Raw genomic sequence first — 22,636 nt, forward strand, 5'->3', positions numbered from 1 at the left:
TTAAAAACAGAACAAGCAATGTGAACTCTACCTACATAGGAAACAACATGGACTTTACCTACTCATAAAAAGCCCCATGAAGCTTTGCCAAACATGTGGAATAGAAATACAACTTTCCTCAGGGTTTGGTCTGATTAATGTTCTGGAACATAATGTCACAGACAGTTATTTGTTTTTAAAATCTCTAGATTTTAGGAAATTTTAGATTTGTGTGGGTCACTGAAAAGATGACAGCCAACATAGATGCAGTGTTAGTGAATGGAAAATTTGGTCATATCTGCCCAAAAACCAAATAGGCAGAAGAGATGTCAGTACAAATTTGCCAGATTGCAGATGTTCATGTGACAAGGTAAGTCTAAGATTTCAGATTTTAATCTCTATGCATTGATGCTACCTTAATAATAAGGCCTGTATTAAATGGATTCAAGCCCTATATCAAATGTTCTACTTAAAACCTTGCATGCTCTATAGGGTTACTTTTATAAACATAAATTTCTTTTGTATGCACATATAGTGTGTCAGTTTTTTACTATGTGAATATAAAAATGTCTGTGTGTTCTCTTAGGAACCAAGAATTATTTATTAGATTTAAGATTTATATCTTCGGGGCTGGAGAGATGGCTCAGCAGTTAAGAGCACTGACTACTTTTCCAGCGGTCCTGAGTTCAATTCCCAGCAACAACATGTTGGCTCACAACCATCTGTAATGGGATCCTATGCCCTCTTCTGGTGTGTCTGAAGACAGCTACAGTGTACTTGTCATTATACATAACATAAATAAATAAAATATTTAAAAAATTTATATTTTAAGAAATCAAAGATACTTTTAAGGAAGAGCTTTTGACTAAAATTGCTGTAGGTTTAAAGATGTTTATGTTATTGTCTGCCAGCCTCTTTATGTTCAGTGAACTTTCCTGCTGACCCGACTCATTTTAGGCCAGATGCTGGGGCTATGGGACTCTACCTCCCTTGTTATTTTATCACTGGGAAATAAAATAACATTAGGGGCTTTAACTAGTTCAGGGTAAATTTGAGTGCATATAAACATCAAGTACATCGACAGTGGCATAAGCCCACTTTCCATAGATTCATCCAGAGATAGGCTAGGGCTCAAGTAGTGTTGTCACAGGTGAAGTCTAGAGTGCTTTTGTGATCACCCTCTCATTATCAGGATGCTGTTTCCTTTCGCAAGGGCACTGGAGGAGCCTGGAGCACGAGGATGGGAGAGTTGCATCAACTCCTTTTAAGTGCTGTATTCCTATTTGCCATTTCTAACTGCAAGGATTGTCGGTATCTTAGATTGGCCGCTTTTTGAAAACTAAAACCAAATCATTGACAGTGTGGTTCAAACAATAAAAACTAATTGTGGAGGCTAGAGAATCCAAGATCTAGTTACTAAGAAGATAGGTTTTATTCTGAGGTCTTTTCCTATGGCTTCCTGGTACCAACACCTCATTGGCTGCTCATGGGACCTCTTTTCTTTGTGCATGTGTTAATGCAGCAAGCTCTCTAATGTCTTCTCTTACAAGAACACTAGTCTTTTTGGAGTAGGTCCCATCTTTACTAACCTTCCTTTAACCTCAGTTATCTCTTAAGGCCATATCTTCAATACAGTCATACCAGGGACTTTTGGTATGTGAATCTTGAGATGGAACACAGTTTAGTTCATAAGAAGTCAGGACTTACAGCATTACTGCCTCATGTAGAAAGGATGGAGAGGAGAAAGGGTTTTGGACAACGTGGTGGTCACATTGGCCACATACTCTGGCTAATGTTTAGATTAGACATTGTAGATTATTCACTGAAGGCATTTTGTAGAAAACTATGATAAGAAATGAAGGCTGTTGGGGAGATTTATGTTTTTTTGTTTTTGTTTGTTTGTTTTGATAGAACAGGTTGTTGCTTCTATTTTTTTTTTTTTATCAAAAGAAGGGTTAACTTAGAAAGTCAGAGAACTTTTTTCCTCTTCAAGAGTGCAGTCATAAATTAGAAACTTAACACATTTTCTGTGTTATTATTTCTTTATTGTTTTGTCTTTTACTTATACCATTTTTTGTCAGAGAGAGAGAGAGAGAGAGAGAGAGAGAGAGAGAGAGAGAGACAGAGAAAGAGAGAGAAAGTGTGTGTGTGTGTGTGTGTACATGCACACCTGCCATGGCATGCTTTTTGAGGTCAGAGTACACACAGCCTGTGAGAGTCATTTTTCTCCTTCCTATGTATGTAAAGTATTTAGACCAACTAGAGTTCATGTTTGGGTTCAGGCAGGCTTCCTACCTAGTGCTATACTAATTTATCATCCTTTGGAAGCCATTAGGGTTGGGCTGTTGAAGTGGAAGCTGAGAAAGTGTTCAGTTTTCCTGGAAAGGCTTGAGGCCCAGTGTGAGTGACATACTGTGGTGATATAACCATGATATGTTCTCTGTGACTTTGTATTATGTTCACAAAATTGAATGTCTGATGCCTTATTCAATTTTGGGCATTTTTATTAGTTCATAAGCTATTTTGTTTCTCTTAACTATTTAACTGTTCACTCTCAAAAAGAAAATAGGGGTTAATCTCAAAGTTATGCAGCTGACTAAAGTAACCTAAACTATTAGCAGAGAGATTTCATAATGCTAAAATTTGCCCTTTACATTAGAGAACATTGTGTGTGTTGCTATTTCATGCTTTTATATAAAGCTTTCACGTAAGAGTGCTGCATTCATTTTCATTCTCAAGGATGGTAGCATATGCTTGTGACATAATGCAGTCCTGAAGTGGTAGGCCATTGATTGTTACCATATTGTGTTTTGTCAAAGCAAGTCACAGATTCACCTCTCTAAAAAGAGAAACCTGAAAACAATATGAGGCCGGGGGCGGGGGGAGATGGTGGGAACCATGTGGTGACTCCTATGGCCCTCACATTAGCAAATATTTCAAATATTGCTTCCAATTTACAAGTAGTTTCAATTAACTTTTTCTAGGTACCTTCACTGTTAGGCCAGTGCTGTATTTCATCGGTGATTAAAATGAGCCATGGAGATAGTATCACTTAGTGATTATAAATGGAATTTCTTTAAGTTAGAGTATTTCCTGGATTACCCTGTCTATTTCAGGAGAAAGATTACTGAGAAAAAGCTCTTTGTTATCACCTGAATATTTTTTCCATCTTCAGAGATCAGTGCTGACTTCATCAGGACTAAAGTGGTCACTTGGGCCTGGTTGCTGGGCTTCTGTCACTGGAAGCTAGATGTGCCAAGGCAGGGGTGGAAGTGAAAAGCAATTGTGTAAGTGGAAGCCACTGACTGAGACCTCTCAAGCTTGCAGCATGAGAACCTTCTATTTGGAGCACAGCTTCCCTAAGTTATTTAAATAAAATATATTAAGCTTTTAACTGTACCCTTGAATACTACTTATTATCAACATTAGTCAGGTTAGGTTTGGGGAAGAGAGATTTTTAGCATTCTAAAGTTTTTGAGGCCCTTAGAACTAGCCACAGAAAACAGTTTTATTACAGATTTCAGGAGACATACGAGAATTCTTCAAGAACAAAATAGATAAGTGAGCCGTGAACTATCCTTGTTCTTATCACAAGGCTGGACGTTGAAACAGAGTTTTGTAATTTAATATGAAATTGAAAACTAGTTGATACTCACTGGTCTTTTCATATGTGTTGCACTTTCTAGTTTGACATAGTTTGTTCTTACATATAGGGAGAGGGAGAGAAGAAAGAAAAGTCTAGTTTGTGTTGGAATTTGGGTGTGATATTTAATGCAAAGTGACCTCTGCATTTTCTATGAGTAGCCAACTCCCTTTTAAGCCCATTCATTACTCTTGCTGTTAAACAGAGGCTGAAAACTTTGAATAAAACAGTTCAGGTTCCTCTTAGTTAGCAGGCTTTTACTTAACTGTTCCCCACTTTAATACACTGTAAACAATAACAGGACAGTATATTAGTCACTCCCATGTATTGCTAAAGTCACCAGGGATACTAGAAATGTTGCTTTCCAGCTTACCCCGTATGCTCTGCTTTAATTGCTCTAGGCTACTCCTGGGCTTCAGAGTTTAAACAGTAGGTAGGTCAGGCTATCCTTGGGTACAGCAAATTTTGGAAACAGCTTTACCAGCTAGAGGGTGTGATAGGGTAAGCATTTGTAGAAATGAATTCTCAGTTCTGGGGCTCTTGAGGTAATTGAGTTTTGTATTGAGTAATCAAAACTGCTAGTTTCATCAGCAAAAGGAGATTGGGTTGTATGAATGTCTTTGAAGCTGTGCCTTCTGGATACCTAAATGCATTCTATTAAATTTCAATATGTAAAAAGCAAGATGGCACAAACAGCTCCAGAACTGGGGTTAGGCTGCTTGTATCCTTATGAACCGATGAGTGTTCCCACAACGTACTCAGTGCTAGCTAAAGAAAAAAGTTAAAACCTATTTAAAATGTGGAAAAATTGCTTCCCAATATTTTAACAGAGAGAGACTGAGAACACACAGCATTGAGTCATCAGGAAAACTGAAGATCTCCCCTGAACAACACTGGGATTTCACTGCAGAGGACTTGAAAGACCTTGGAGAAATTGGACGAGGAGCTTATGGTTCTGTCAACAAAATGGTCCACAAACCAAGTGGGCAGATAATGGCAGTTAAAGTAGGTGATGCCATGATTACTTTTGGTACTTTAATCAATTAGCTGAAATTTTGTGGTACAGCAACACCACTGCTCTCTGTTCTTACCTTTGTGGTAATAATGGGTGTTAAAAATTCTGTCTCTGCTTTCCCTGAGGGTGTTTTGTGTAAAGGTTGTCTTACTGGTTGTATGTTTTCTTGCTCTGGAATGTGAGTGTGTGAAGTATGTGTGTTCATTACATTTTTGCCATGATGCATTAACAGGTTTTAAACTTCTGGCCCCTTCACTGCCAAGGTGAGTTCAGGCTGGGCCACGGCACCCCTGGGAGCAGGGCAGTGCTGCTCTGAGCCAGGCGGGAGCTGGAGGAAGAAGCAGCACACTGGGCTGGGCAAGGTGCGGGGCTAGGGCTAACAGCAGTCTTACTGAAGGTTTCCTGGAAACCACACACATGCTGTTGCCACTAACCTCAACCTTACTCGGTCCTGACCGGCTCGGCTTCTGTTGGTTTATTCCATCTCTACTCAGTACTGCCCTGTTCCCTGGTTTAAAAGTTGTATCTAAATGTGTACCTTGTGATAATACTGTCACCCCTGTCCTAATTGTGTTGTGCCATCTAATTTGTTCATTTACCTTCTTCCCCTAAAAAAAGGCCAGAAGTGGAGATTTGGTCTAAATCATACCCACCAAGCCTCTGTACCTATGATGAACTGACAGTGTTCATCTTGCTCTTAATGGATTTGTATAACTGTACTTTGTTTGTTCAAATGTTTAAAAAGCATTATGTTCTGCTTAAGATATTCAAGGCACATCAGCAATTTGGGGGCAATCTTAAAAGAAAAAACAAGATATGGCCATATTCTCACTAAAATCAAATTACCCATGAGAACAAATGACATCTCAGTTTATAACAATTGAGAGTAGCTTTGCAGATAGTCTAATTCAATCTTGTTACTCTCTATTTTGAGTCTGTCAAAATGCCTTGCAGGGATGACACTGAGGAGTAGGTCTGTCTCCTACTATTTTAATGCTGTCTGAGGCCTATTGCACCAGCATCTTGAAGGTATTTGTCTCCAGTGTTCAGTGTTTCCTCACTGCTGGGTCATGGCAGGATAATGCTAAATTAGTGCTGAGGAAACATTTTATGTTTCCCTCCAGTTTCTTGGTTTCAACCATATTTTTACAATACGGAGAGAAAGGTGCTTTTGTTAGAAAGAGGTGTATACATTCATACAATTTTGCATATAGCCCACAGACCTCTAAAAATCCACAGACTAGGACCTCTGCTCTAGAGTATCCATTAAAACAAAATGTGGCTCTTAGAATTGTATTGTCATCTTATGCTCCTGCACTGTAAGAGGAGAAAGTGATTGGATTTAGATGCTTCTGCTGAGTGCTCTGCTGTCCTTATGCACTTGTTTCTTTGTGTGGGCATCCAACTTCAGTTGCCGGGAGTGGAGGGAAAGGCTCACGGACAGCACAAGTTCTAAATTCTCCCATGTATGAGGGAAAATACTTTTAAAGATTATTACTGATAGTTTTCTTACGTTATGTGTACTTCATTTGTGGTGATCAGCACCATATGTTATTTAGTCATGTGGATATACTTTAAAACGAGTAAAAGTCTTTAAGGAAAAAAAAGCACTTCATTGTGACATTTCTCGGTGACTAATTTGGTCATATTTGGGGTTGTATAATGGTTAATCAAGTTTTGAGAGTGAAAATGTTGTATTGTTGTCCAACACTCATGATATATAAAATAGATACTATTATATATAATACCAGTGACTCTTTTGAGGGCTACATTTCCAGTGCTAATATAAATCCCAAGGCTTATGTGCTCAGAGACAGTTATGGAACCTTCACTTGTAGCTGTCAAATACACACTTCCTAGCTGAACTGTTTGTGTACTCCTTTAAGTAATTGAGCACACACAGCAGCTTGGGGCATGAGAATATAGCAGTAAGGCATAACATAACAGGTCAGGGAATGTCATTGGATTCCATAACTTCATTAATACTGGAAGACTAAGTCATTTTGGATCAATATGCCTTGATACTGTTGATGAATGATAGATATCACCTGCTTTGAAATTTTAAACATGTATTCCTTTAGAGAGTCAGAGTCTTTGTCACAACTCATCATGTAGGCACACAGATCATGCTGACAAGTATGGTTATATAGAAGGGATAAGCGGGTGAGGACGAGTTAGATTTGGCATGTTGTAGTTAAAGAGAGACAGCCACACAGTGAGTAACTTTTTCATTTTTGTTAACTGAGAAACATTTCCTGAAATAGCCCAATGCTAGCTGGCATTTGAACATGTATTTTGGTACTGTGGAGAAGGATTGCTGTATTGGGCATTAACTCTACCCTACAAATTATCTTCAAAATATATTTGGAATAGCTGTGCAAATGTGGACTGTGAATTTCTTTTCATGTTTTGATTCCTCATTTTTACTTTTGAGAAAGCCTTTGCCCAGTTTGATTTAGCTATGTATAAGAGATGGTTGAAAGATGTCTTCTTAGTTACTGAAATAGTGTTTCAGAGAACGAATTTGAAAATTGACTAAGATACAATCAGATTCAACAAGGAACATATAAAATGTGTCTTTAGACAGTTCCTGATATGTTCACAGACAGATGTAGACATTTTTAATCTCTAAGCTTTAATTACACTCAGTGGCAAAGCCCTATTGCTTCCTAGTGGATGTACGTAATACTGTTTGCCTGTCAACCCATGCCAGGATGATTGGGTCATAGCTGTGTTGGAGAAGTCTTCGTTGGCCGTGAGGTCTCCTAAAGTGTTGTAAAAAGAGGGCAGCCATCAACTCGTTACTGAATATTCCTTCATTCTTCACTTTGATCAGTATTCTCTACAAATGACATTTATTTAATGTCCAATTATATTTTTTAAATGAAAAATTCTAGAACAGGTTCATAAAAACAAAACAATCATAATGAGAATCTCGTTCTCTCACACACATACATACTCACATACACAAACAAGCACACTCACACATAGTGCAGTGCTTAAATTCAGTTAAAAATATTAATTACCCCAAATTTATCATTTTTTTATGGTGGATACAATTTGTTTCTTGAAATATACAGCACATTCTCTATTCAAGTGTTAATTCTTATGCAATAAAATAACATGAGAAATTCTAACTGTAGTAATAACTATTAACATTTACCCATTTACCCATTAGCTCTCTTTCCCCACCATTCCAATATCCACTACTGTGTTCTCAGCTTCTGAGAGAAATGCTTTCCAGGTTCCACAAATGAAATTGCAGTTTGCCTACAGAGCTCTCACAGAGCCTTCATGACCAGGGCTCCATTCTGTTGTATGGATGGGTAGTATACTACAGTGTGAATACAATGCGTTCTTTTTATCTCCTTAGAAATTAGATGTGCAACTTGTTTTTATGTATGGATGTTGTGATTAGCACTGCAGTGGATTTTGAGGTTGATGACCTTTTTTTCTTGATGGCAAGGTAATCAAAAATAGAAACAAACATGAAGTCACGGTCCTCTAAGAAAAGTCGGTTTCTCTGCATAGCTGTCCACAAGAGTTGGTGGTAGTAGGCAAATCTCAAGGTTTGGACTCAGTCTATTAGGGTTAAGTTTCTTAAGTAAGGTTAGAGAAATTGATGTTTGGGAGAAACACCTAACACCATCAGGATGTAGGTAATCATAATCAGAAGATTCTGGATTTGGGAGCAGATGAGAAAGAGCAAATAAGGTGTCACACAGTAACTCAGACTGACACTTATATATGGTGACCAGCACCACTTGTTACTATGAGAAGGAAGAAGACAGGCATGAATCATCCAGCTAGGTCTTTCCACAGTAAGTACTGCATGCCCAGAGAGTGTGGGGATTATGATGGTGTCTCAGCCCTCTGCTTGGGGAACTTTCTGGGCTAATCAGGAAAATAGGCCATTTGTTTAGGTTGGATGCTTGTACCAGACTGCCAGTGGTGTGATAGTGTATGTTAGGGCTTCAAAGATTTTCTTTTTGTTGCTGTGGTTTTTTTGTATCTTCAACTCTGCTCCTTTGCCTTTTCTGTTTTATTAATTTAATTATTTTTAATTCAGGACTGGCCATTTGATCTTTGCTATTTGGATGTTGACCTCAGTGTTCTTGAACTAGAACCTAGATGCTTAGTGGGAGGGACAAGGTTTCCTATAGCTCAGTCCTTCTCTACCATCTGCTGGTGAGATCTGCCCTTGGTGCAAATGGTACAGATGTGGTATGTATAACTCTTCCAGGGATATATAAACATTTACCCTAAGTAGAGCACTAATGACAGACCAAAGAAAGGCTCCTGCCCTGGGTTAGAGAACTAGCCTGTTTATTGGAATTACAGGGACAAGGTGAGAAATTACTTAGAGGAGTAGGAGAACTTGGGCAGTTGTGGAAGGCCTCACCCAGTACTTAGGGAAGCTGTGTCTCTGGGATTCTCGGAATACCCTTTCAGCCAGTTCAGCCTTCTGGAGAGGGCAGTTGTTACTGTTTGTATATCCCCCAGGGCTCTGTGAGTCTTCTAAGTTTCAGGAGTTTCCTGGGCCCTTTGCATTTCATTTGTTTTCTGTATCTTAACCTCCCTCCTCTCTTTGTACAGTGCTCTACCTTTTCCTCTGTCTCAATGTTTCTGCTTTCTGTTAACAGCGCCATGTTCTCTGTGGAAGGGGTAATTGATTTATCTGATTATTTTGTTCCATCTACCATGAAGATTAGGCTACTGTGCTTTAGCAGCACTTATCTTCCCTCAGGAGCTTGACTGGCTGTGAGTCCTCACTAAACACTGCCCATTGCAAGAAAGAAGTTTCTCTTCATGTCACCTAGGCTGACAACAGCAGTAACCTGTGGTTGTAAATACAAGTGTTACAAAATAACAATTTGACAGGCACATTATATCTATTTAACAAAACAAGTTGCTGTTTTTCTCCCCTCTCATTGGGGTTTATTATCTCCCCAGTCATGTGTTTTTGCTATGGACTATAGTAGAAGATACATGTTCTGTCTCTGCAGAGGGCCTTAAATTCAATCATAGGCAGTTGGTTGTACCCTTGACAGTTGTAGAATGCAGTCTTAACTAGTTAGCACATCTTACCTGACATGGTATAGGTCACAGTTGCTGGTATAAGTCACAGGCTCCATAACTCAGCAACACTGTCAGTGGCAGTTAGCCCCTAGCAACCTACATGGTACCTTCCCATACCACAGAAGTAAGCCAATGGGGAAAGGACTTCTATTACAATCTTAGTCTGATTCCTTCATGTCAGAGGCAAAGGCAGTGGTATCATCAGCATAGTTCTAGTTCTGGCATGCAACCAATAGCAATGGCAGTAGCTTTTATGGCTTGTGGGGCTCAGGGCCTTCCTGACTAATAACTGACAAAAAGGAAGCCTAACTCCTAATACTCATTTTTCAACCCACAACTTTATGGCTCCTGAGAGTGCCATTTGCTACTCGAGTAGATGCTTTCATTTAAACTCCTTAACTACACTCTTTACTGTTCTTCCAGATGCTTTTAAGGCACTTGAGGGTTACCATTATATAAATGAACCATTTTACAGAAGGTAGACAGAATCCCCGAAAGCCTGCTATCTATTCTAAGCGGGTTGGATGGCTAAGAATATTTAAAAAGAAAGAAATATCCCAGGTCCAGAGCAGCATGAAAAGATCTCTTCACTTGTCTCAGTTCTTTCCTTAGGAGAGTGTGTTGGACAGGTGAGATGTCTCAGGAGGAAAGGCCCCTACTGCCAACCTGATAGCCTTTGTTCATTTCCTCTGACTTGTGTACACACCCAACACATACACACAGAGCAAATACAATATAGAAATATGGAATAAAGAAGATATAAAAGCCATAAGTAATCAATGTTGGGTGTAGCAGTGTGGAGGAGAAACACCACCGCATTTGGCACTCTAATCTAGTCCTTGTCCATGAATCATCCACTGACCCATCATGGGGTACTGTGCTTTACTTTATACCTGATGGTCTCTGTGGGATCATCTTGCTCCAGTTGGCCTGCCTTAGTCCCAAGGGGAGGAAGGCCACATTTGTGTCTGACTGGAGCTGGTGCTTCAGTTTTGACAGGCTCTGGGTGGCCCTTGCTTTTTCATCAGCCACATCTGGCTGCTCAAAGGGTGCCAAGCCAGGCAAAGAGTCTTCACTCCCAGAGTTGGGTGACTTTTCCTAGGGAGAAGAGAGCATTTTATTTACTCCGGGTAGGACTCCAGAGGCAGACCAGAGAACCAGCTCCCCGCAAGTGTAGCTCCGTGAACCACTGAGTCTTTTAGTGCTGCTCACAGGGAAGACAGGTGAGGGATGACTTATAGACGCTTTGGTGACTTCCAGGCATCCATATTACTGAAAGCCCCACCTCAGAGTGGGTGATGACTCAGGAAAACTCCATCCCTTGAGTTCCGTGCACAACTTGTGTATGACAGAGCCAGCAGGAACCTCCTCTCTGGCTCTGTTATGCTGTCTGTAAAACTCTAGGGTGGGAGTGTGTAGGTAGGTGCGCTTGTACATCTTGTGAGCTTCAGGAGCTTTCTGGGTCTTTAAGTTCATCCTCCTTGTGACCCTTCATCCTTTCTCCACAGGAGAATCTTTAATGTGCGAAGTCAGGGATGGTGAAAGTACACTTTGGCTTGTTTCTCCAACACTCTGGAGACTGCCAACACTTGTGTTAGAAGTTCCATTAGTGAATGGTTTTGGTGGATGTCAATCAATGGTCAGTGATCACTGAGGAGAATGTTTATTTTAGTGTTTATGCCTTGCATACTGCTCTAAAAGCCTTAGTGGGACAGTGACAGAAATGACTTTGGTGGGAAAATTCCCTTTGATATTATATAGTTCTTTATTAAGCAATTAAAAGACCATAGTGATAACATTTAATTATTAAAACCTGGGTGGGATGTAGAAGTCCTAGCTGTGTTGCTTGATTTGAAAAGATCTCTGTTATCTTGTGATCTCATTTTATTGATCAGATCATGTTAAGAAATTCATGATTACTTAGGAGGTATATTTCCTATGCACAGTACAAATTATGACTGCTCAAGAATGGGGATTCCACAAATATGGCAGAGCTGCTTCCAGTCAGGCTGGGTTTTGAATTCAATCTGTGCTTTCTTTGCTGTAGCTCCAAGTCAGTGGTTTTCAGAGTGTGAGTTCCTTTTTGTAATAGTTTTACATGAAACTCAGTAAATAAAATAAATAACTCAGTAGAGGTTAAAAGAGGCTGAGAATATACTAAAGTAGTAGAATGAGTTTAAGCATGCCTAAAGTCCTGGGTTCAGTCTTCAGCATGAAACAGATAAATAAAACAAAACGAGAGAAGGGCTTGGGACCATGGGAAAAGCGATAGGTCTTATCTATCAGTTTTGGAAGCCCTGAGAATACCAGTTCAAAGGCAATATTAGAGTTGGAGGAAGGTAGTTTGGAAATGCTTGTTATAGGAGAATTTTAACCAGCCCGTTGTGTGTTTCAGATCATACTTGAGTCTAGTTTCTAAAACTGACCATTGTTTAGTAGACCTATCTGAATTGTGATATTGAATTATATCCCAACATGCATAGCTATTTGGAGAAATACTAGGCTTATTATTATAGCTCTCCCTCCTTGGGTACCTCTGAACTAATATTTGATAATTCCTACTATTTTGCTGTCTTAAGCCTTTGTCCCTGATTATCCTGTAGATTTGGATCATTGTCTTTTTTAATGTCATAGGTACAGGAATGATGACATGATCTCTATACCCTAGAAACTCTAGTGCTGGTCAGTATTTTGAATGTATTATGATGTGCTTAGTAAAAAGGAAGAAGCCCCTTTATCAGGTCTGTGAGAAAAAGCTAATATTGGAAGTACCAATATTAGCTTATTAATTTGGTGAATATAAACTTAGAAGTTTATAAATTGATTTCATTTATAAAAAGACTTCAGTGAATTTTCAGCTAAAATTCACATTCTTGTGAACTTAGTAACTGCAAGTATTCTCAATAATTTCATACTTACGAGATACCGTTTATTACTTTTGGACATGAAAACAAATGTTGTATCTTTGATCTACATTTCATGCTCATCTCCATACCTCACCTTCTCTGTTTTGGATAATGTCACTATATGTTCTTGTGGATCATGGCACTATGAGATGTTTTGGGAATATAAGTATGTGATCTGTGTACACTTGAGCAGCTAAAGATAAACTTGTTCAGCAGAAATCTGAGTCAATGGAAGACAGAAAATAAAAATTCTTAAGATTTTTTGTGTGTGTGTGTGTGTGTTTGTATGTGTGCGGTCCAGAGGCAAGTTGTATGGAGTAATGAGGCTATAGCAGGTGAACAGAGTGCAAGGCATCTGCTTCTCTATTTTCTTCTCGGACACTGCTTAGCAGCAGATATTTAGTAAATAACGCTGTGTATATGGTACAGTAGTTTTGCTGCATGTTAATTATGAGGACTAGGCACATTCCCCGCCCTTCCTGTCTTCCTTTCTTCTCTGATCCTCTGAGTTTTTTCTCTCCCCTTTTCTCTGTTTCTATTTTTTCCTCTTCCCTCCCTCTCCATTCTCACTCTCTCTTTTCTTCTCTCCCTTCCTGCCTTCCTTTTTTCTTTGCTCCCTCCTTCCCTGTGGACAGTTTCCCAGTGATATATTTGCTTATGTAACAACGGGTTTTAGAATTTTTGCATAAGTAGTATTATCAGTGTCAACTTAACACAAGGTAAATAGGTTTTTTTGTTTTTTTTTTTTTTTTTTTTTTCTGGGTTTTTTTTTGTTGTTGTTGGTTTTTTTTTTTTTTTTTTTTTTTGTCTTCATACACATTTGAATTTGGCAGTTATTTAAAATATGGAATGCACATATTTTGATAACATGGCAATAGGTGCCTTTATAGAGGAATGAGCCACATAAAGAGGAAATGGCTTCTATTGTTCTGCATTTGGTTGGCAGTACATTAAACAGACATTTTGCTTGTTAATGGGCAATGGGTTGTTGTTTGAATCCTCCATCAGATTGCTTTAGCTGGGCCCTGGGATAACTTGAAAAGTACGCACTGATTTCTTCAGCAGTTACTGAGCCTATCGTCTTGCTGAACTTTTCTTGGCCATGCCTCCATTTCTGATCAGGAAACCTGCTTCTTTTACATTGGAGTACCTCAGAAAGATGGACCTGTGCCTCAAGTGTGATGTCTAATTTACCTTAATAACTTTCTGTACTGTCCTCTGCACCCTCAGCTGAGCCATACAGAAACTTGACAAATACTGGTCACATGAGGACATAGGACTTGTCTGTAAGGACGGGCCTGTGACCGTCCCCATTCCTGAGGTCCTTTATTTTAGCCTCTCTATATCCATTTTCTCGATTTCAAAACAAATGAAGTGACAGACTGAGAGCTGTGTTCCATGTTTGTTCTCTTTGCTGTTTTCAAGTCTATGGAATGGCTGCTTACTGAAGTGGATGCTTGGTCTCCTTGGCTCTTGATTCTGGTGTGATTGTTGACTCATATCCTTCTTGCCTGCAGTGTTCTAATTCAGGAACTGACATGTGTCCTGCACCCTGTGGAGCCACAGTGTCTGGTCAATAGCAAACACAGCTTGCCATCTCTTGGGGTTTGTTTGTTTGTTTGTTTGTTTGTTTTTAACTCTAGGTTATCTTTGGAATATGTGATGACTCAATTTCCCTCTCTCCAGACAGGAATGGAATCAGGAACCCAGAGGCCACTGCACACATATCATCTAAGAGATAGAACCTGTCATTCTGCCTCACCTTTGCTCATAGCTTAATGTGGTAGAAAGAAAAACTTGGTTGAGACCAAGTAGTTGTCCACCAGACAAAGGGAGTCAGAGAATGTCATTTAGGTAGGCTCTGGCTGGCCTCTTGAAATGCAGAGATTTTGGAGAATCCTGATTTGGCTGTAAGGGATAACCTTAGTCAGAGTTATGGCAAGAACCATCTTGTGTTTATTTAGCACTTAGCAAAATGCTCCCTGATGACCCTGTGTAAAGACAGGCTGTTAGTCTTAGTCACTGTTCTGTTGCTGTGGAGAGACACCATGACCATGGCAACTTTTGTAAGAGAAGGAAGGCATTAAGGGTTTCCTTACAGTTTCAGAGGGTCCATTATTTTCAGTGGCAAGAAGCATGGCAGCATGCATGGCAGGCATAGTGCTGCAGAAGTAGTTGAGAGTTACATCCTGATCTGCAGATAGAGACACTGGGCCTGGTATAGACTTTTAAAACCTCAAAGCCCACCCCCTAGTGACACACTTCCTCCAACAAAGCTACACCTCCTTTTCAAAGAGTACCACTTCCCATGACTAGGCCTTCACATATATGAGCCTATGGGGGCCATTCTTATTCAGACTACCACAGGCTCATCAGGGGAAAGGAAGTCCTTTGAGCCTTTCTTACTTTATTTCCCTACATATCCATCCTTAGCCATAGTCAGCCTTCCTTCCTACTTTATTTGTCACATATAAGTCTTTCTAACCTTACCCCCTAATCAGGATTGGTTTATCAGCCTGCTTTGTTTTCTTTGGACTCTGGTTCTTTGTCCTCAGCCCTGGAAATAAATGTAGACAAGAAAAGTGGAGGGTGGGAATGGGCACATTTATGACTTCTTCAGGTTATGTTGTGCCAATAAGAAGGAGTCACCCTAGTTTTTCTTCTGGATTGTATGCTGCTTATCTCCATCCTGTTGCTTCTCTGCCTTCAGTGCCTAGGCCCTCCTGTGATTTTAGTTTATGAGCTCTCCAACTCCTTTTTATAATAGCATGCATCTTAATTTACTTGAGAATTCTCATACTATTTGTTTTGTTGCTAGCCATTCATTTCTCATGAGTGTCAAATGTGTGGGAGGTGTGGGACAGGGTTAGAAAGGCATGGTGCATTGTGGGAAGAGCAGTGAAAAATTAGAGGATGGCTGCTACTTTCATGTTTGTATCATTGTTCAATATCAGTGAAAAGGATTGTATTTGTACTTTATTTAAATCCAGGTTGGAGAAGCACAAGGCACTGGGGACTGCAGATGTGGCTTAGTGGTAGAGCAACTGGCCAGCCACACCAGGAAGAACCTTTCCTCCCTTCACAGTCAGTCCTTAATTCCAGCCACAGGGAAACAGAAGTGCAAAGATGAAGCAATGATCACATGCTCAGAATTTGAACCAAGGAACTTAGGCATGGTTGCTAAGAAATGTTCGTTTGTTTACATCTTAAGTTTAAGCTTACTGTGAGTGGCCAGCTCACTCAAGGCCTGAGTTCTCCATTCTTAACCACCACCAACAAACTCAAGGCACTCTGCATGAGGCCAGTGTGTTAGTGTTAAATGAATTAGTAATTTCTAGCTGCTGCACTGTATTAGAAAAGATAGTAAGCTTCCAACAGCTTCTTAGGAATTGGGCCGACTTTTCCCTGATATATTATTATAAATGAACTTCTTTAATCATGAGATGCCTTTTCAAAGTGTTTCATGGTCTCTAACAGACGTTTCATCCTTTGACTTAAAACGAAGAAGATAAAAGCTTGTGTTGCCCAATCTAATATCTGTCTTACTCAGCTTATATTTAAGATGTAAATAAACGAACATTTCTTAGCAACCATGCATGAGTTCCTTGATTCAACTTCTGAGCATGTGAGCATTGCTTCATCTTCACAGCTCTGTTTCCCTGTAGCTGGGATTAAGGGCTGACTGTGAAGGGAGGGAAGGTTCTTCCTGGTGTGTTCAGCTGTATGTGGGTACTCTGCTCCCTTAGGTTAACCCACAGTGGCCTCACTTGTTGCAAATGGTAGAAACCTTTCCTATGCTAGTGTTCTGATTTCCCATAAGAAAGTGTCCTGTAGCAACTGTGTTACTACTCAATTTATACACTCATTATCCTTAGATATTCTCTAACTTGAGTTATTTATCAAGAACTAAGAGTAGTTAACTTGAACGTGCTATTAATTGGTTTATACTTGTAGTTAATTCTCCTTTGGGAGAACAGGTAGGCCTCTGAATTGGGTTAGTTTGTTAGGTGTTCATTGTGATGAATGTTCCAACTCAACCCCAGAACTTTACTGTAGTTATTGAGCTATGCTTTCTCAGTTCAACTCATTCAGGTGGAATCCCAGCAGCTGGTTGCTCACCTCTACCTACAGTAATCAAACAAAGTGAGAAGGGAAGGAGGCATGAGTCTAGTGCAGAATGTCCAGGACATAACAGTGTCATGTTGACACGAAGGAAGCCATCCAGCAGTTGTGTTCCTTTATGTACAGAAGTGAACTGAGAATGGTGTTGCAAATGAGCAGATTCTCCTGCCAAAGCTAAGAGTCCAGGAGCTCTCCTTCATTCTGGATAAGAACAATGCTACCAGGAAGTCCAGCTGGGCTCCTGTGCCAGGGAGCAGCACGTTTTCTTTCTTTAGGGACAGCAGAGTTGGGAAATCTGCTTCCAGAAGTCACACATGGATATGAACTGTTGGGGTTTTTGCTGTAATGTCTTTTTTAAAAGACTTAGACAAACTTTATAAAAATAAAAATTAGGAAGACAAAATTTAAAATCATGGTTTCTAATCATGTGTGTTAGTATTTACCAGTATAGACATGTAGATAGAAAAAAGTTAGAAAATTAATAATTAAGAAAAAAACTTGTATTGTAAGAATTCATAAACTATTACATAGAAATATTTCTCAAAGGGTAGTTTGAAATTTCTCTTATTTATCAATTCTTTGTTTTAAATTCAGATACGTTGAAATAATAAAATTCTTTAAAAACCCATGTTGACTATTTTTACAACTACCCAACCAATTTGTATTATTAAAATAGAAATAAATGTTAATTCAAATAATTACTAATTATTATTAATTATTAATTACAATTATCTCTGCCATATTTTGAACAAATACAAATCACTTATCTGCTTACTTAGACTTTTAACAAATATCTTTTTGGAGCAAGATAATAATGTTGATTTAGAAGCAAAGTCATTCATATCAAACTATGAAAATACGGACACAATAGTGAAAGAAAGAAAAGGTTCTCACCTCTGAGGGAACTAGTTGTCCTTTCTGTCTCCCATTCTTACTTTTATCTTTATTTCTATGACTGTGGTATTCAGTGTAACATTTTTAATTAAGGTCAAGACATTTCATTTGGTATGAAACGCTGTAGATAGCAAGGTATGAGTTTTAAGTAAATACATTTTTAAAATACGTATTTGGAGAACATGGGATCGATGCCTGGTGTAGTGTCAAAACAAAACTAAGAGAACCCACTTCTGTCTTTAACTGCTTGTTCTCGTGTCACATGGAATACTCTTTTGTATCTCTGCCTCTGGCTTCTCTTCTGTAAAATGGGCTCAAGAATTTAATTGACTGCCTTCACTCCTTGCAAGAACATTGAGGACAGATACCTCGAAGTCTTGGAGGACAAAATGCTACCTTGTGTATTTTTTGATACTAACTTACCTTGTAAGTATGTGCTTTGTGTTGTGTACAGTGTGACACAGTGTGACATTGTGAACTTTCTTTATGAGAATAAAAGTTCTTTGCATGCTTTAATGTTAAACTGTATTTCCGTTATTAATGTCTTATATTTTCTGAACTTGATTCTATTCTATCTTACTAGTGCAGTGGGGAATGTTCATTTGAAATCTATGTATTTTATAGTGTTCTGGTTGGGAGGTAGAGTATAGATGTTTTCTGACAGAAATGTACAGAGTTGTACAGTTTGGTTAGGACCCTGCCCCAGGTCTGTAGTATACAGAGGACTGTCTTTTCAGCTTAGGAGTAGACAAAAGGAGCCCTCTGTTTCTCCATTTTAGGATCTTCCCCCCAGGTTACACTGACCTGCATGCAGAACCATGAATAGAAAGTGGGGAAAACTTCCTGTTTACAACATAGAGGAAGTTCAGTGAAGGAAGAGCTGGTCAGGATTTGAAAGGCTTGGATTCTCATCTGTCTTCTCCCCATCCTTGGCCTCTCTTTTTCTGTCCCAGATGATTTCCCATCGAAGTCTAGTGATGAAGATGCTAGGTAGTCAGGAAGACTGTTGTTACATTGCATGCTAGAGCCGATACATCTGAGGCGATGGTTAAAAATATAGTTGTGTGAAGCAGCCTACAATTATTTATGTGAAAACTTCTATACTCTGATTTTTTTTTTTGTATTTGCATGTGGGCATAATTCTCAGAGCCTAAGAGCATTATTGTGTAAGCCTCATCACCATCAGTGAATGTGTGACCCAGAGTCCTGTGCCCTTAAAAGAATTCTTGAGTGCTTTTTTGTTAAATGTTCTGTGATCAAACTTACAATTATAAAGTATAAGGAAACATGATCATTTTTTAGACTGGTTAATATTGTGAAGTTTGGTAATTTTCAATACTATGGTAAAGGTTTTACTCCAGTTTCTAAAACTATTCTGTTTTCATGACATCTGTTATCATTCTTTTCCAGAGAATACGGTCAACTGTGGATGAAAAAGAACAAAAACAACTTCTCATGGATTTGGATGTAGTAATGCGGAGTAGTGATTGCCCATACATTGTTCAGTTCTATGGTGCACTCTTCAGAGAGGTACGGGGAACCAACCCACAGGGTTTTAGCTGATCAATGCTTATCTAATCGGGATGAGTAAGAAAGAGCAGGATTAATTCTACTCTTCAGCACAGTGCTGCACACTAACAATGAAGTTGCCTCTCGTTATAGTACAGAACTATCCTCATTAACCTGTAGGCTGTTCTTTCTGCTTAGGATTGTTTTGGAATGCCACTGAAGTTCAGACTCAAAGCTTCTTATATTAAAGGATGGTTAACATCTATCTACATATGTGTAAATATTTCTGTGTCTTTGTGAGTGCTACTTCTGACTGCCATTGTTTTTTTTTTCTTCATGTTTTCTATTAAGGATGTGACACATTTGTGTGTCAGTACTTCAGTGTAGATTTTCAAGAATTATTATGTTTAATTTGGGTTTTTTTTGGTTAGCAATGAAGTGTGTGTTATCTTGACATCCTTAGTTTTGAAAAAAATACATTCTAACTAAAATGTCACTTTCCCTTTTGCCTTTTCTCCAACTAGCCTCCTTTATGGGTATATTTCACTACAGTTTGTGCTTTTTTGCCCCACCCACCCGCCCTTCCCTCATTTCCTTCCTCCTTCTGGCTGATCACCTTCCATTTTCTAAAGGTCCCCCTTCTGTCAGTATTTCATTACACCTCCATGTTAACTTCACCCCTTCCTTCAGACCTCTTCTTCTCCTCTCAGTTCCTTTTCTACTTGGGGTGTGCGTGTGTGTGTGTGTGTGTGTGTGTCTGTCTGTCTGTCTGTCTGTCTGTCTAACTATCTTCTATCTGTGGCAAAAAATATGCAGCATTTGTCTTTCTGAATCTAGCTCATTTTGCTTCATATGATTATCTAGTTTCATTCACTTTCCTGAATAGGCTGCAATTTCATTCTTTACAAAAGAATTCCATTTGTGTTTGTACCATATTTTAGAAAATTTGTTCATCTGTTAGTAGATGTCAAAGCTTGTTCTGTACCTTGACTGTGAGTAGTGCAACAAAGATATGCATGTGTTAGCAGCTCTGATAGGCTAATTTAGATATTCAGACATATACCTAAGAGTGGGCATGGCTCGAACATATGATACTTCTACTGCTTGTGTGTTTGAGGGACCGATAGTATGGGGTGACCCCACCCATAATGGTCTGGGCTTTACCCCATAAATTATTTATTAAGAAAATGCCCCCCAGGCTTGCCAATCTTATAGAGGCATTTTCTCAGTTGAGACTTCCCTCCTCTCTGATGACTCTAGCATGTGTCAAGGTGACATAAAGCTAGCCAGAACAGGGATTGTGCTGAGCCTGTAATTTTTTTTTTTTTTTTGGTCATGTATATCTAATTTTCACAATGTTAATTCTGCCAGTTAATGTGCTTGAGAGTTCTTTCTACCTCCTAGTATATTCTTCAGTTTTTTTCAGGCTTTAACCTTTTGATTAGAGTTATTCATAGGTATATTACTATTATTTACTTTTAGACACTGTGATGAATGAGGTTTTGTTTTTCATTTTGTTTCACCCCCCCCCCCCCGGGCAAGTTTATTGCTGGTATATAGTATATTTGTAGTAGAATACAAAATGCAATTTATGTCTTGGTTACTTTTCCATTGCTGCGAAAAGACACCCTGACCAAGGCAACTTCTAGAAGAAAGTTTTGGGCACCTTATAGTTTCAGAGGGTTAGAGTTCATGACCATTGTCATGACCATCATGGTGGGGAACATGATAACATTCAGGTAGGTGTAAGCATGGTGCCACAGAGCTTATATCCTTACCAGCAGGTAGCAGGTAGAGAGAGCAAATTGGGAATGGCATGGACTTTTCAAACCTCAAAGCCCACCCCCAGTGATACATCTCCTCCAACAAGGTCACACCTCCTAATCTTTCCCAAATTCCAACACCTGGGGCACCAAGTAGTCAAATATATGTCCATGGAGATCACTCTCATTCAAACAATGGAAGCTATTTTACTGTGTTTATCACATCTAGGGTTTTCTGGCAGAGTCTGTAGTGTCTTTTAAAAATAGGATCATGTCAGGTAGGCATGATGGTGCATACTTTTAATCCCAGGACTTGAAAGGCAGAGGCAGGCTGCTTTTTGTGAGTTTGGTGCCAAGCTGATCTACAAATTTAGTTCTAGGACAGCCAAGGCTACAGAGAGAAATTCTGGGGGATCATGTCATCCATCTATAAATAAAGATTGTTTTGCTTCTTTTAATTTTTTTTTCTTTTCTCTCAGCCAAGACTCAGCATTGCATCAAAGGAGAGTGGGCAACCTTCTTTCTTTTCTGATGTTAGAGGAAGTGCAACCAGTTTCTCTTAATTCACAATAATTTTGACTATAAGTTTGTTATATATGCCTTACCTTGTTGCTTAGCTATGTTGTTTCTGAGCTTAGTTTCTTTTTCATCCTGAACGAGTGTTACATTTGTCAAAATGTTGTTTACATCTATTATGTTATATGTAATTCTCTCCTTGAGTCTTATTTATATGCTATATTTTATCGTATGAGGTAGCCTGAATGGTAAATGTCCCCCATAAGCTCAGGCATTTGATACTTGGTCCCCAGTTTCAGTTGGCAACACTGTTTAGAGAGTTTTAGGAGCTAGGGCCTTTCTAGAGGCAGTATGTCACTGGAGACAGGCTTTAAAAATATATAGCCATATTTTACTTACATTTAACTTTCTGTTTCATGTTTGTGCTTAAAGATGTAAGCTTTCCTGCTTCTGCTGCCACTTACCACCATGCTGGGCTCTATCTGTCTGGAACTGTAATTCAAATAAACTCTTGCTTTTAGGAGTTGTCTTGGTTATGGGGTTTTATAACAGCAACAGAAAAGTAGCTAGTATATATAAATATATGTGTGAAACAATCGTTACATTACTTACTGGACTGAAAACAGCTTGGTATTTATGGGTTTTTGAATTCAGTTTGCAAGTATATTATTGAAAATATTCTGTGTATGTATGGGTTTGGTGATGTTGGAATGGCAGCTTTATAGAATGAGTTTGCTGTTTCTTCCTTTCTGTTTCATGGAACGGTCTGAGGATGTTGGTGCTGGCTCCTCTGTAGAGGCCTGATTGAATTCAGCAGTCAGGCTTCCCATTCTGGGCTTCTCCTTGTTGGGACATTTTATTACCACTTCAGTTTTATTGCTCCTGTGGATCTGTTTAGTTGCTTTTTATCTTTGTGATTTAATTTTAGTAAGCCATATATTGCCTATAAATTTATCCTTTCTAGATTTTGTAGTTTTTTTAAGAATATGTTTTCAAAGCATTCCCTAGCAATTCTCTATCGCTGGCATATGTTCTAGAGAAACCTATTAAGTTAATTTTGTCTGTGGTGTCATCTCGATTTGCTTGTGTTGTTATACTCTTTGATAGCATTTTATAGTTGATTTTTGTGTAAGTTTGTTTTTTTCTTGTTTGATCCATTCCTTTGTGCCCTACCACTTTAATTTCTGTTGGGAATTATGTCTGCATAAAT

The 22,636-nt window shown here is 38.9% G+C and overlaps 1 protein-coding gene across 5 annotated transcripts in view; it reads left to right on the forward strand.

Moving 5' to 3' along the window:
- Positions 1 to 22,636, forward strand: part of Map2k4 (mitogen-activated protein kinase kinase 4) — a 96,862-nt gene that overhangs the window by 49,790 nt on the left and 24,436 nt on the right. For 4 of the 5 annotated variants that reach the window (XM_034505680.2, XM_034505684.2, XM_076936610.1 and 1 more), the window contains 2 exons: positions 4,453 to 4,627; positions 19,049 to 19,168. In XM_034505680.2, coding sequence (XP_034361571.1) covers positions 4,453 to 4,627; positions 19,049 to 19,168 — 295 coding nt within the window. The remainder of the gene's footprint in view (positions 1 to 4,452; positions 4,628 to 19,048; positions 19,169 to 22,636) is intronic. The other variant, XM_034505682.2, reaches the window with a different exon arrangement.

Source organism: Arvicanthis niloticus, chromosome 6, assembly GCF_011762505.2.
Source record: "Arvicanthis niloticus isolate mArvNil1 chromosome 6, mArvNil1.pat.X, whole genome shotgun sequence".
NCBI classification, from domain to species: Eukaryota; Metazoa; Chordata; class Mammalia; order Rodentia; family Muridae; genus Arvicanthis; species Arvicanthis niloticus.